The sequence below is a fragment of the Micropterus dolomieu genome, unplaced genomic scaffold, assembly GCF_021292245.1.
Source record: "Micropterus dolomieu isolate WLL.071019.BEF.003 ecotype Adirondacks unplaced genomic scaffold, ASM2129224v1 contig_9659, whole genome shotgun sequence".
In the NCBI taxonomy this organism is placed as follows: domain Eukaryota; kingdom Metazoa; phylum Chordata; class Actinopteri; order Centrarchiformes; family Centrarchidae; genus Micropterus; species Micropterus dolomieu.
In genome coordinates this window covers 1-15,847 of record NW_025738645.1, presented here as the reverse complement: position 1 = coordinate 15,847, position 15,847 = coordinate 1, and the positions used below count along the sequence as shown (strand labels likewise).

Genomic DNA, 15,847 nt, shown 5'->3' with positions numbered 1-15,847 from the left:
TGTCCTATATTTATTTTGTAAATCAGGAATACTTTCCGTTTTTTATATTGCTATTTAATATTTAGTTTCATGCCTTGCTGCGGCTACAATGTATTTTTCCAGTTTTGGATCAGTATAGTACATCTGTCTGTCTATGTCAAAAGTCTGAGTTGCATGATGTTCTTACGCTTCACTGGTGTTACCTGCACTAAATGGTACACGGCACTCTCAGTTTAAAGGAGTCATAACTTAGTATTACCTTGGATACCCACGCTCTATTATAGCCTTTCAGGCCCTTCTAAAAAAGAAAAGTGGAGAGCTCCTCTGACCCTTATTTCTGAAGGCATTATTGTCTCGCAAGATCTGATGTGATATTTTGGCTGTCATGGATGGTCATTTTAATAATGCAAAGGGGCGCGTTGATTGGTGGCAGGAAGGAGGGGGGTTGACACCGCAGGTAACTTCAGCATATCATTCCAAAATGACATCATGGCGCAAGTTGTGAATGAAACCGACCTGGCCGCGACCTACGGAATTCAACCGTACATGCACGAGCCAGACTCTGAATCTGAGCTGGAAAGGGAAGATGTAGAGTCGATGGAAGGACGTCTACATCAAGATGTCTCTGAATGGTAAAAACAATCATTTTGTCTGAGACATTCATTATACCTTTTATTTAATGTAGATTACATTAACGGAGATGTAGTCTACTTTTTTTTACCAGCTTACAGTTGTTATTGAGATCAACGTTTGCTATCATGTGGTGTTTTTGCCTTGTTTCACGTTGTGGTTTTTTAGACATTCAAATTTGTGAACGATTCCGGTGTAAAATGATTAGCACAGACACCTAACGTTAAGCCAGTGGGAAGGGTTGTAGGAACCGCGTCATTAAAAATGAATTTAATCCACTGGTCCCTGACAGCTTGGTCCGTTCTTGGGAGAGAAAACACATTTAAGTTACATGTTGATTCTGGCAGTCAACAACAGAGCAACTCACGTGTGCACTACGTTTCTGCATCTTTCGCGACTGAATATGAGGGGGAGAGGGGCAGGGCGGGCTTCCTGCAGCATAGGTCTGCGGTTTCCATGTATGGTATTTCCTGCCCCGTCTTGACGTCAAGTCGGGGCAGAAATTAAAATCTCGTATTTGAGTGCGCGTGCACGTGGGCTGGTTGACGAACCCAGGGGTAAACAAACGCTTCACTTTTAAATATCGGCTTCCCGGCCAGTGTATAATCGTTAGGCAATCATAACATACAATAGCCGTGTTTCCACTGTCGGGCCAGAGCCGGGCCGTGCTAGTTCACTAAAACACGCCCTAGCGTGTTTTAGTGAAGCGCTGTGGAGCTTCTGGCCAGACAGTGGAAACGCAATAGCTGGTTTTGAGCCCGGTGCTCCTGGCCCGAGGCCATTAGCCCGGCTCGGCCCAGTTTAAAGCCCTGGCTCGCACTGGCCCGACAGTGGCTATTGATTCTCGTGGAAAAGTGAAAATTACAGGTCATGACTCCTTTAAGGGAACCAAACAGAGCATAGACAGGACCTCAATGATGCATTGATGTGGATGGGTCTGCATCAAAAACATTTTTTGGCCACAAAGTCTGATCAAAAAAGCATTTTACCTGTAGAGTGTGTATCACAACTGGGAGAGTGCTGAGCATTGTCTGCAGGTAATACACTGACTAGACGCAAGAACATCAACCTCACTTTGAAAATACTGTAGTATCTGTTTTTGAGTCCCAAAATGAAATGTTTAATTATTATATATTATTGTAGGAAGAGGAGTGTTTGCCACACAACCCATTGAACCCGGGGACTTCGTGTTGGAGTACAGGGGTAAACTCCTCACACAGGAGGAATGCAAGTCAAGAAAATACTCAGAGATTGAAAGCACATTTCTCTTTGACTTTCAGTGGCAGAATCATCACTTATGGTAAACATTGAAAGATGGATGTTTTGTATTGATTTAGAGAAATTATGAGTTAACCCTGAAACAAGGGTTTAATACTTGATGAATGAGTTAAGCAAAAATACTCTTAAATTCTTTTGAAAATAACTCTTTCAATAAAACTTTTAAAAAGATGTAAAACTATTACCATTTTTTTGATACTTTTCAGCCTGGATGCATCTGAAGAAGATTTATCTCTCGGAAGATTGGTCAATGACAACCACCAAAATCCAAATTGCGTTATGAAAAAAATCATAGTTGACAACAAACCACATTTGTGCCTTTTTTCTCTGAAGAAAATAGAAATAGGAGATGAAATTGATTACAACTATGGTGACTCAAAATGGCCTTGGCGCTGTAAGGTGAGTTGGTTAGATTAAGTATAGAGATTTCTTTTTTTAAATTTTTTTGTTGCAAAAGAAAATTTTGTATTTCTCCAAAATTAACCATGTTTCCAATATTACTCTTGACTGTCTATGGAAATGCATTTAATCTTTGATCTTTGATGTGTGTTAAAATGAGTTCTTCTTTATCTGCAATCCAGTTGAAAAAAACCCAAGCTCCAGCCGCAGCAGAAGAGAATGAGACCAGCCCTGTTCCTCAGATGCTGAATGATAGACCTAACCCAGATCAGACCTGCACACAGGTAAAAGTACATTCAAACACATTCATCTATGCTGACATGTATCCATGACCCTATCCTAACCCTATCCATGATCCACTGCAAACTCTTGGAATAGACGTGAGCTGCTTTTTAGTCCATGCTCTCAGTTAAAGTTCAGTGCTGTTTCACCATTAGATGACCTTATTAGCCTGTGAATGTCTCTTCATACAGTTCTGAGTCTCTTCTTGTCTGTCTATTTCAGGTGAAAGGCCTTCAGACTCCTGCTGCAGCAGAAGAGAATGAGACCAGCCCTGTTCCTCAGATGCTTAACGATAGACCTAACCCAGATCAGACCTGCACACAGGTAAAAGTACATTCAAACACATTCATCTATGCTGACATGTATGTGGTGGTGTTCTATTACTAAAGTGGACCAATGCTTATGTGGCTTTATATTGGCTGTTAAAGGCCAGGTAATGTCACACACACCGGCATGTTTCCAGTCATGTTCTTATGGGGTCCTTCCATCTTCCAAATACATTTGTTTCTCAAGTCCCTCCTTTACACACTCGTATGTCTGTAGTCTGACCCATGTGGGGCCCTTCCGTCCAGTTCTTACGGTAATTGTTTTTAATGCACTGTGGCAACACCTGACATGACCTCAACTGTGATTTTAACATTTGTAATTGTATACTGTGTCTGAGCTGTTAGATGTTTGAAAGCAATATTTTGATTTGATCCACTGCAAACTCTTGGAATAGACGTGAGCTGCTTTTTAGTCCATGCTCTCAGTTAAAGTTCAGTGCTGTTTCACCATTAGATGACCTTATTAGCCTGTGAATGTCTCTTCATACAGTTCTGAGTCTCTTCTTGTCTGTCTATTTCAGGTGAAAGGCCTTCAGACTCCTGCTGCAGCAGAAGAGAATGAGACCAGCCCTGTTCCTCAGATGCTTAACGATAGACCTAACCCAGATCAGACCTGCACACAGGTAAAAGTACATTCAAACACATTCATCTATGCTGACATGTATGTGGTGGTGTTCTATTACTAAAGTGGACCAATGCTTATGTGGCTTTATATTGGCTGTTAAAGGCCAGGTAATGTCACACACACCGGCATGTTTCCAGTCATGTTCTTATGGGGTCCTTCCATCTTCCAAATACATTTGTTTCTCAAGTCCCTCCTTTACACACTCGTATGTCTGTAGTCTGACCCATGTGGGGCCCTTCCGTCCAGTTCTTACGGTAATTGTTTTTAATGCACTGTGGCAACCCCTGACATGACCTCAACTGTGATTTTAACATTCGTAATTGTATACTGTGTCTGAGCTGTTAGATGTTTTAAAGCATCTTTTTGCTTTGAATTTTGATGTTAAATATTTTGATTTGATGCACTGAAAACCCCTGTAATGGTCAATTGGACCATGGACCAATGCTCACGGGGCTTTAAAGTAGTCAGGTGACCTTTATTGGGTTGTAAAGGCCAGGTAAAGTAACACACACTGGCATCTTTCCAGTCCCATTCTTGTGGGGCACCTTTTAATGCATTATGGTAACATCTGGGGAGGAAAAAGAAGAAAATCTGCATACTGGGTTAAAGCTCACAGTTACCTTTTTTATTGACTAAAAAACAAAGGTTTCGATCCAAATGGTCTTCCTCAGGCAACTATATGATAGTATTGTAATACTATAGTATAGCTGTACTCTGATTTTAACATTTATAATTGTACACTGTCTAAAAGGGCTGATGTTCACATTTCTGGATTTAGATTTTTAGTCAGACCATGCCATGTTTCTTTGGCCAACCTTTCTAATTCCATACTTAATGAATTTTTGTTTATTTTTAGGTATTTACTGTCCAAGGATTTTCACTGGTTGATTATCCAGATAGCGATGAAACTGATGAGGATGGTATGGAAAACGAACCTCCCACCCCACACCTGGATGTTATTATAGGGCAGAATGATATTGGCCCAGATGTTTCAGATCATTTGTACGATTCAGATGAAACTGTTGTGAAAGAAACTTGTGATGAGGCTTCTCCAAGCAACCATTCCAACAATCAATCGGATGATGAACTTGTTCCACCACTGAGACGCACAAAAAGCATTCTGGTAAGCCCCAAAACACATTTTAACAATATAATTAACTTGTTTATGTGATAAATTTTTTGCCACTAGTAAGCGAATTTGAATTTTATATTTGAATGGGAATCATTTACTTTGAACCTGAATCGATTGTTTTGAACAATTGCTTTTAAAATCTGAATTTAAATGGACTCATTTGAAATTGAATCTATTGGATTGGCATAAACACCTGCAGGAGTGATGTCCAGTGATCAGCGCTCAGGTGTGTGCTTTAAAAAAAAACAAAAAAAAGATACAACGTGCCCAGTGATGTAGGCTACTGGTCAGCCAGCATACCGGGACAAACCCCGGTAGGGCCGGTCTCTGTTGCCAAAATCCGGCCGAGTCCTCGTCCTCGCCTGGTGCATTAATTATCAATTAAATAGAGATCACCAACAATCAATCAGTAATCATTTATTAGAGAAGCTCAACTCTCTCTCTTTTCTGACTGATTAAATTATTGACTAATCTCTCCCTCTCTCTTGAGTAGTTCCATGTCTACAGGAATGACACTATATCATTATGATGAATCATTTGCTGTGAAGTCATTAAATTTAACAATCAAATGCATGAAAACTGAAACGTTACTCTTTTTAAATAATTTTGTCAACGTTTACTCCACCTGGAAGGCAGTTTGGACATGGGCCTCAGCAGGTGGATGGAGGGGTAATATTGGTCAATAATTTTCATAGGTGTCTAGCTCACCTGACAACCTCTGAATGGTCTCCCTATCAATAAAAAAAATACAGCAATCATACAGCAAAATATCTCCATGTCTCCCTTTTTGCAGATGGATAGAGTACAAGATTTTACCCACAGTCTCTATGATTCAAGTAGTGACAGCGCAGAGGAGACTCCTTTTAAGTCTGAAAGGGATTCACAGAAACTGAGAAGAAGGTCTTGCCGTACCGTAAGTCTTTTTTTTGGGGGGGGGGGGGTTACGATTGTGAAAATGTCTGTTGCTCTTGCTAGTGAGTCTGATGGGGATTCTTCTAATTTGTAAATTTACTTGTACTGAAAATGGTCCATACAGATTTTTCTTCATTTAGTATCCTGAGCCTGTTCAATCAGTATCCTCAGGTTTTTTATATTTAATGTTGCAAAAATAGTTATTAACAGATGTGTGTTTGTTTTTAAAGATTCAGATAAATCTCATGGAATCGGATGACTCAATCTCAGGTAGCGAAGAGGAGTATATTCCAAATCCCATGGATGAAAGCACAGAAAGTGATAGCAGTATGGAATTAACCCTGGAAAAGGAAAAAAAGAACAAAGGTGCATCATCCAGTCAGAGCAAGTCTAAGCCCAGGGAGAGTGGAAGTAGATCCTCCAGAGAGAGTGGAAGCGAGTCCTCCGGTCAGAGCAAGTCTAAGCCCAGGGAGAGTGGAAGTAGATCCCCCAGAGAGAGTGGAAGCGAGTCCTCCGGTCAGAGCAAGTCTAAGCCCAGGGAGAGTGGAAGTAGATCCTCCAGAGAGAGTGGAAGCGAGTCCTCCGGTCAGAGCAAGTCTAAGCCCAGGGAGAGTGGAAGTGGAAGCGAGTCCTCCAGACAGAGCAAGTCTAAGCCCAGGGAGAGTAGAAGTGAATCCTCTAGTCATAGCCAATTTGACTTTAGCCAGAGAAGACTTTTGGAAAGATGTCATGATCCCGCACGAAGATTTCCAAATAGCAGAGTTGATGGGAATGAAAAGGAAATCGCAACATATTCTGAAAACAATGTTTCAGTGCCCCTGGAAGAAGAGCAGTATATCATTGTCAGTCCAACTTTAAAGAAAGATGATGGATCCAGAAGCTATAACAAGAAACATTTCTGTTTTTATTGCAGGAAGTTTGTCCAGAAAATGTCAAGACACTTGTGGCGTAAACACCAAGATGAATCGGATGTTGCGAAAGCATTCAGTTTTCCAAAAAACTCAAAGGAAAGAAAACTACAATTGGACTACATACGAAATAAGGGAAACTTTGAGCACAACAGTCATGTTTTGGAAACACAAAAAGGAAAACTAATCCCATGTAAACAACCGGGAAAAAAATCAGAGGGACATAAATTTGCACATTGCATTCACTGCTATGGGTTGTTCTCAAGAAGAGCAATGTGGCGGCATTTCAAGGTCTGCAGCTTCAAACCTGAAAGTACTAAACCAGGTAAAAATAGAGTTCAGGCATTGTGTGCTTTCGCTGAACCTTCTCCATCGGAATATACGGACGCGTATTGGAAGTTCTTGAGTGTAATGAGTCAGGACAAGATTGCAGTTGCAATTAAAGGAGACCACTGCATCCTCAATTATGGGTTCAGGTTGTTCAAAAAGAATGAGAAGATAGTGAGTCAACACCAGTATATACGCCAAAAACTGAGAGAACTTGGCAGGCTTTTATTGGAAGCTAAAAAAATCACACATGTGAAGACCATTCAAGAACTCATCAAACCTGAACAGTACTCCCAGGTTGTCAGAGCTGCAAAGAACCTATCTGGATTCAGTGAGGAAAGTGGCATATACCAATGTCCCTCTCTTGCACGCAAGGTAGGACACAGCCTGCATTCGTTGGCTATGTTTATCAAGTCCGAAGGACTGAAAAAGAAAGATAAAGAAACCATTAAAGATGCTGAGGAGTTCGCACAGTTGTATTTAGAGAGTTGGAGGTTTGATATTGCAGGCCAGGCATTAACCCAGCTTAACCGGGCCAAATGGAATGCACCGCAACTTTTACCTCTTACACAAGATATCCAAAGGCTACATTGCTATCTAGAAGAAAAACAGCAGCAACATCTCAAAGATTTAAAAGAACATCATTCATCCACAAATTGGAAGGAACTTGCAAAAGTAACACTGACTCAAGTTATGCTTTTTAATCGGCGGAGAGCAGGTGAAGTGTCCCGAATGCGCCTGTCTGCATACTTATCGAAGGACACATCAGAGGAACAGGGAGATGTAAATTTGGCCCTCACAGCGCTTGAGCAGAAGCTCTGCAGGCATTTTGTGCGAATAGCAATTGTTGGAAAAAGAGGAAGGAAGGTTCCTGTTCTTCTAACCCCATTAATGAGAGAATCACTTGATGCTCTTACTGAGAGCAGAGAAGAATGTGGGGTGCTAAAGGACAATGAATATCTGTTTGCATTGCCACAATCTGCCCATTACCTCAGGGCTTGTGACTGCATTAGGCAATTTTTCAGTGAATGTGCTGACATAAAAAATCCTCAAGCGCTAACATCAATTCAACTGAGGAAACATATTGCTACCCTGTCTACTGTTCTGAACCTCAAAACCACTGAGCTCGACCAGTTGGCAGACTTCCTTGGTCATAATATCGCTGTTCACAGGAAACACTACAGGCTCCCAGAAAGCACCCTCCAATTAGCCAAAGTAAGTAAAGTCCTCCTGGCAATGGAACAAGGACGCCTAGGAGATTACAAAGGAAAGAGCCTCGATGAAATAAAAGTCGATGTGAATGGTAATTAACTTTATATTCTTGAAGGCACAATATATGACATTTAGTCTTCCGCATTCAGAAAACAACTATTTACCATGTAAAACAGGGCAGTAATGGTGACGGGATGAGAGATAATGCTACTGTTGTATACTCTTGCAGATTGCCCATAGTTTCAGCTTTCCAAACTCAATTTTTTATCAATTATCATTTTAGAGACCATTGACATGGAGGGACCTTTAGCAGAGGACATTGAAGGTATGTGTATACGATGTTCCTAAATTGATTTTTAAATGATCCGTTTTAGATATTTTGTGTATTGTATTAAGTTATTTCCCTCTCCAGATGTCAGTATGCTAAGAGATGATGGGTCAGACGATGAGGTCAGCATGTCATCCACGCAAGAATGTACCTCCACATCACAAAGTCAAAACCGGGGAGTGTCTGCAACCGGTGAGCTTGAACGCAATTCTTACCTTTCGTGCATTTCACACAGCACGTGGCAAAAATTTCAACATCAACAACTCCACCTCCCTTCTTTGTCCCACCCACCTCTTTCTCCTGCAACTCTGTCAGGAGACCTGTCTGATGCAGAGGCTGCACAATCAGTCAAACACAACCCCAGTTTTAAAACTGAACACTGCGTCAGTACTGCCTGAAATTACAAGTAGCATTAACTTTGAGGTTAGCGGGAACCCACCTATTGCTTATAGGTTGCTCTAATCTCTCGGCACAGACTTCATAGAGGGATAGCACAGCTACTCCAACACGTCCCTGTCACTACAGAACATCTGGAATGTGCGCGATTAGGCAATGCAGGACAATTCCCTGAGCACATTATCCAAGTCTGCTTCATGGCAGCAAACAGACTCCACGGTTGATCGCAGTGACCGCACTTGCACTGCAAAGGGTTGCCGACCCTCTCCTCACTGTCATCTCCGTCCGGAGCCGCTGCAGCTCCCTCAACCAAAAACGGGTCTCTCAACCCTCCTCCTCATCACTGGCTCAAACGCATATGCCATCGGGTTAGATGACATCTAATAAACTCATACAGCCTTGTCGTTAATTCTACTTGTAATGTCAGTAACAACAGTCGCTTTCTGTCTGATGAAATCAGTTCATCTTATATTGTCCAACATACAATCTTTTCGGCGCACAGCTACTTCAGCACTAGTGGACTGCGTGGGACGGTCTGTCGTCCATACACTATATGAGGAAATATACTGCTTGAGGGCCACTATCCTTTAGGTTTTAGATGTTTCCCTGCTGCAACACACCTGATTCATTGTGCAGAGCTTGGCAACAAGCTGTTTGATATATTTAATTTGAATCAGGTGTGTTGAAGCAGGGAAACATTTCAGACCTGCAGAATAGTGGCCCTTGAGGACTGGAGTTGCCCATCCCTGGGCTAACATGACAACTAATATTTTCACGTCACTAGTCACTTGAAAAGAATTTAGGACTATAGGAGACGGGATGAAATAAACTGTCTCTCTTTAAGAGACACAAATCCCATATACTGACTTCTTATTAAGTGCCTTGAGACGACATCTGTTGTGAATCAGCGCTATATAAATAAACTGAATAGAAAATTGAATTGAATATACTAAATTATTTTATAAAATAACACAACCACTGCACTGACGGCTATTACATATTTCATGTAGTGTATACTACAATAAAGTTATTTCTTTGTCCAGATGTCAGTATGCCAAGAGAAGAGGGGTCAGAAGATGAGGTCAGCATCTCATCCCTGCAAGAATGTCCCTCCACATCACAAGTCCAAAACCGGAGTGTGTCTGCAAAAAAGAGAGGTAAGCTTTGGGGCTTGCACTCTCTTTTGGGCCAGAGCTGCTCATTTATTTTTAAGGGCTTTTACTTTGCTTCCTTGACTCAACACTTGAAATATGTCTGTCCCTCCTTACTGTCCGGTGCCACAAGCCTGACAGTGACTTGAAAGAAGCTGTTGGAGGAACAGACCTTGTGAGCCTGCATTGTCGCAGGTTGTAGGGTTGGGGAAAGACTGGCATTATCACCTTTATATCAATAAGAAGTCTGTTGTATTTTAAAAAAAAAAAAAATCTTTAACACTTTATGGACTTACTCAGGAAAAATGCTTGCATTTCCTCCAACAACGGAGGTGTACAGTGACCAGTTGAAAAACTCGAACAACCTATAATCACCTTAAATACCTCCTAACTGCTAGTGTTCCTTCATCCAAGTCTCATTAAGCCTCCACATGCAGCTGACTTTATTAAATGACCTTTTAAAAGTGCCTTATAAATAGAAAATATTATCATTATTATTGTTTTTATTATTATTATTATTTTGTGAAATGCAAAAAAGAATAAAATTGCTTTAAGTGAGAGAGTGTGTGTTTATACTCGAGTGTAGGGTAAAAGCATCCTGTTGCAGTTTCTTTTCCAGAATTATAATGTAATGCCGTCAGCAACACACAAAGAAAAAAGAATGCAATCAAAACCGTTAACTATAAATAAAGTTAAAAAGCAAAACTAAACGGAATGCATCTGAGCAGGCACTCCTCCGTTGCTTTCTGCCTTTCGTTCACCCGTTGCAGCTCTTCCTTCAGCCAGTTGTCGGTCGTTCTCATGGTGGTTTTGGCAAAAGAGGGAGCACGGGGCTTGGAGAAGCTGGCAGCACAGGGGGGCTGGGGTTTTTACACCGCTTCATGCACTCTTTCAGCAACGAGACCAAAACATCCGGAGACTTGTGATCACTCTGGCCAATTACAAGAGAGTACATCCACGTAGCTGCGTTTGCGTAGCTGGGCAGCACGTCAGGTCCGAAGAGGTGCCCATCAAGCTGCATAATTAAGGATTAATTTGCAGTGTTTTTGTTTTTACCAAACCAGTGTATAAAATGAATAATAATCTCAGTCATGTTATTATGAAGAGTTGTTTATTCCAACAAATAAGATCTTTATTTATTTACATTGTTAACAGTGCAATGTCTGCAGTGTTCTCTCGCTCTCCACTGAAATCTATGTGCTCAGTGTGAAGTCCACCTTTACTTATAGTGGTAATCCCAGAAACAGTTCCTGTCCTCTGAAAAACAGAGGCGGACATCACACTTACTGCATTGGGTATTGGTGTACCCTTTACTGCAATGTCTGCAGTGTCCTCTCTTTGTCTTCAGGGGGAAACGTCCAGTTTGGTCCATGCGCGCATCCATGGGCGGTGGTTTGCGTGACTTTTTAGAAGAGGGAGCCTTTGGACTTCCATCATCCATGTGTGGTCTCTTTCCACTATTCAGAGGGCTCCTGTCTCTGGGCTCTTGTTGATTGAAGATGGCCGTCCGCTCTTTGGCGTTTTCAGTGTTGTGTCCGCCAGATTAGAATATAAATGTATCAATTTATGTACATCTCAAATTCCAGTCTGATTTATCACAAACAAGGTAAATAGCACAAATAGATCATTACCGTAATGAGAGAGGAAGCCAGCTGTGCTTGGAACTTTCTCATATTCAGTATCTCCTTTGGCATCCTGAGAGCATAGGCTGTGCTGCTTGTAGAGGAGCCAGGCGTTGACCACAGCAAGGGTGATTGTGTGCCAGAAGATGTACATGTACCACCGCCAGGATTTCAGTGCATACTTGTGTTTTGCTGTAAATGAGTCCAACAAATCCACACCTCCCATGTATTTATTGTAGATGCCCATAATGGAAGCCTTTCTAACGTCAATGTAGGTTTTGGCGGCTTTGTCCCATTGTTGAATCTCCTGAACAGGTTCTGGTCCAGCGAAGTGTCACCGCCCTGTTGTCGTACCATTTGACAGCACAGATGTTGTTTCCCCTCCACTCTGTGGTCAAAGCTTCCTCTGCCCTTCTTCTTCAAGCTCTTCACATGTAAAGATTACAGTTGGGGAGATGCACTTGCCTGGCTGTTCCCACATAATGGATTCCTTGCTCAAGGAGCTTCACTACCAGTGGAACGGAGGTGAAGTAGTTGTCTGCCTAGATCTTCTTGTGTTGACCCTTTGGAAATGTGGAGGCAAGCTTCATTACAACATCACCTGACAATCCAAGTTTAGATTTGACTCGTACATCATTGTTGCTCCCTTGGTAAACATCAAAGTCAAGCATCATGCTAGAGATTCCAGCTTTCACCCATACTTTAAAGCCCCATGAGCATAGATTACCTTGCATATACTTCTTGATGCTGCTGAACTTCCCGTTGAAGGGTATCATCATCTTGTCCATGGAATGTGCTCTTCTGGTACCACCTGCAGGCAGTTTTCTCTGAGTGAATCAAGCCGTGGTCTGAGTTTCCAGAGTTTGTCCCTCTTTTCAGTCTCTGGCACGGTTAAATTGTTTACAAAATGTAATGTTCCATCCTCAGGTACATGCCCAATGCTGCCTGTATTTCTTTTGTATTAGTGTTGACTGATCTTTCATCATTTTGAATGCTATACTCATTCGTATTTGTTGCCAGAGCTTGAACCAAATCTTCTGACACAAACTTTTGGAAGTATTGCAGTGGTGTGTGGAGGGAGGTGACATCATCTGTGAGAGCTTGACCAGAAAAATCAGTGACGTCTGTCATGTGGCATGATGTATTTCTTTGATTGCCCGGGTTCAATATTCACATTAGCTGGACAATTGGTAGGTTCTTGGTTTTCTTTGTCCACAGAGACATCAATATCTGATTCTTCATCACTCGCATCAGTGTCGTCAAAATCTATGTCCACATCACTTTCTCCGTTTTGGATGATGGCACTTACATTGTGCACATTGTACCGAGGATTTCTCCTTGCTGGTGGCATTCTGAAATGGAAAAGATAAAATTGAAACAAATTTCCATTGTATATACAAATAGCACACATGCCTCATTATGACGTGTTCACACTTTGGACTGAAGCAGCCTATTCACACATCTCACCGGTCACGCTATACCCTAATGGCTCACCTATAGTAGACTGTGATTGTAATCCTTACTGTAATGCATTTAGCGTCCAGTTTACAACAAAAACTAACAGTGATGAACATTTACACCTGTGTCAGAACAAAGCACCAGGAGCATCCCGCACAACTTGGAGGATTGGCCAGGTGTGGCCAGGTGTCTCTTGCAAAAGAGATCTTGGATCTCAATGGGACAGACCTGGTTAAATAAAGGTTATAGGCCTAATGATAATAAGCTCTTTGACTATAAATTGATAAGAACATTTTGTTTATCAGTAGACTAAGAAAAGGCAGATTTGCACAAACAGAATTTCTTTGTTAGAAAGTCCTGCAGAATGTGATAGCAAATTATAATGTTTAGATATGGCAATATATCTTTCAACTTTAGTCTCTAATACAGTATAGAATATGTAATCCGATATAAAGCTAAAGGGTATAATGTTTAAATCCTGTATAATTTGTTGTGAACATTTTCATTTAAGTTCCCCTCAAGATGTTCCTTAGCCTGGGAAAACCCAGACAACTTCTGGCAAATTTAGATTTGCTCTGAAAGTTAGTCTGGCAAAGAGCTCATTCAAGTCCATTTCCAATCCACCGAAATCGCGGCACCAATCAGAAACGTTGGGGCGGGCTTTACACGATGACGACAGCGCTGGGATTTTGAAGCAGATTTTGTAGCCTACATTACAAAGATGGATGCCGCCGTCGAACATCACTCGTTTGGATCAGCTATCGCGTCTGTTTTAAGCGGTTTGAACGTTTCCTTTTTGTTAAAAACCGAACAACACTCGGAGATGTTTCTCTGCCGGCCGCCGCTCTGCATACGTCATCTCCTTCATCGCTCTGATTGGTTTTAGGCCTACCCGCGACGTCCGTTGGTGATGCCCCTCTGGAAATGATTTGTCTATGACGCTTTGCCAGACCATAACTCAGTTACAACTGAGAATGGTCTGGTTTTAACCAGGCTAGATGTTCCTCTTAAATACAGGGCAATTATGACTGCCACTCTCATCCAACATTGTAATATCGCAACATTTATAAAACAAGCTCTAAACAAAATGTAGGGCATATTTTCAACATTTACTGTACATGTCCTTGTTCTAGACACTGTAATAAACACAGAAAAACATATTCCAAGCATTTTACTTACTTCAAGATGAATCCAGTCCAGTAAATCAAAGGGATGTTGCTTGATCAGAAAGTTGTAGGATGTGTCACTTCTTGACTTAAGGGGGGTGGGCTTTGTATACAAATCCTGGATCCAATTACATGGTGGGAATAAAATGTAGGACCCACAGATCATATTGATGTGGTTGTATAAACAAACAAACAATAAAAAAAAAAGACAAAAGGGGTTTTGGGAAATAACCACAGTTGTTGTAATTCTGAAACAGTGGGTCTTACAGGGTTAAGTAAGATTAAAATTTCTTTATAAAAGAAAACCTACAATGTTTTGTGTTTTTGCCTACATAGGAAAACAAACAGCCATCAAAAGAAGCTGGACCCCAGACGAGTGTGCTGCAGTGGACACACATTTGAGGAAATTTATTGTAAGGAATCAAGTTCCTGGTAAAGAAGAGTGTCAGCGCTGTATTACTGCAGAACCTCAAGCTCTCAGAAACAGAGACTGGAAAGCAGTTAAATATTATGTTAAAAATCGCATTACAGCCCTGAGAAGAAAAGTCTAGTGTGAAAGCACCTAATGGAACTGAGGTAAAACCAAAACATTAGAGGTAGGATCTTAAAATGTTTTGTCTTTGGTTGTGTTCTGTTGTAACCTTGTTGTTGTTGTAGGGGTTTGCTCAGGTTTTATGGCTGTCCAGTGGCCAACAAATATACACATTTCACAGATCTTATTTAATTTTATTTTTTATTTGATGGATGTAGGATGGATGTTCGAGAGATGAATGGATGTAGGATAGATGATTGATGTTTGATGGATGTAGGGTAGATGATGGATGGATGGATGGATGTTGACCAGATGATGGATGGATGGATGGATGGATGGATGGATGGATGGATGGATGTTGACCAGATGATGGATGGATGGATGGATGGATGTTGACCAGATGATGGATGGATATTGAGATTTTCTTATTTATTTTAATACATTTTTTTATTTATTTTAGGGCCTGAACACTGAAAGTGTGTGGGGCATATGTTAAATATTTCAAAGGATTTTTCATTTCTTTAAATATCTCTGTATCATGATTTCAAAATTTGAGGCTTCATTGGAAAGAGAAACTTGTGTTAACATGATATTATGGATGCAGTCCAATGAAACATATAAACTGTTGGGTTTACATAAAAGTTCAGGCTGATGTTGTTCAAACATTGAGTGCAGATTGTACAGACCTCTAGACATTAAATTAATAATTTGTTTTAATCATTTCATAAAAAGTTTGACTGACAACTGTGTGGCATAAACTGTCATTACAATAAAATTGGTCATTTCAGTTTTGTCATAAAACTGTCTTTGAAGCCGTATGTCTTGTAATCTGTAAAGGCAGATGGAAAGTTTCACATGTATACATAATTACTCATTACAAAAATAACTATTTTAGTCCAAAATAAGGAAACTGGGAGTAATAATAAAGGCTGGTGTCAGCAGCTGCAGATAGTGACCTTGGGCCCCATTAACATATAAAAACTTGGTATGTATGTGTGTATGTGGGCGGACCCCACAAGTCGGCAATCCTAGAAACGGTCCCCACAAAGGGCCAAATACCTTTTTTGACAAAACTTTTGAAATTTGTCAAATTGAAGTGATATTAATGATTGAGATTTTTTTTTAGATCTAATGTTGTTTTTTACAGCAGTGTAGGACCACTGGAAAGGGTGGATCCCACAACG

The 15,847-nt window shown here is 40.9% G+C and overlaps 1 protein-coding gene across 1 annotated transcript; it reads left to right on the top strand.

Moving 5' to 3' along the window:
- The first annotated feature begins 2,254 nt into the window (after positions 1–2,254).
- LOC123965420 lies at positions 2,255–14,940 on the top strand. Its single transcript, XM_046041940.1, has 11 exons — positions 2,255–2,281; positions 2,469–2,570; positions 2,791–2,898; positions 3,416–3,517; positions 4,376–4,642; positions 5,445–5,564; positions 5,794–8,101; positions 8,294–8,335; positions 8,423–8,530; positions 9,778–9,891; positions 14,468–14,940. The coding sequence occupies exons 1-11, from the start codon at positions 2,255–2,257 to the stop codon at positions 14,680–14,682; spliced, it is 3,513 nt and encodes a 1,170-aa protein (XP_045897896.1). The 3' UTR covers positions 14,683–14,940.
- Positions 14,941–15,847: the final 907 nt, after the last annotated feature.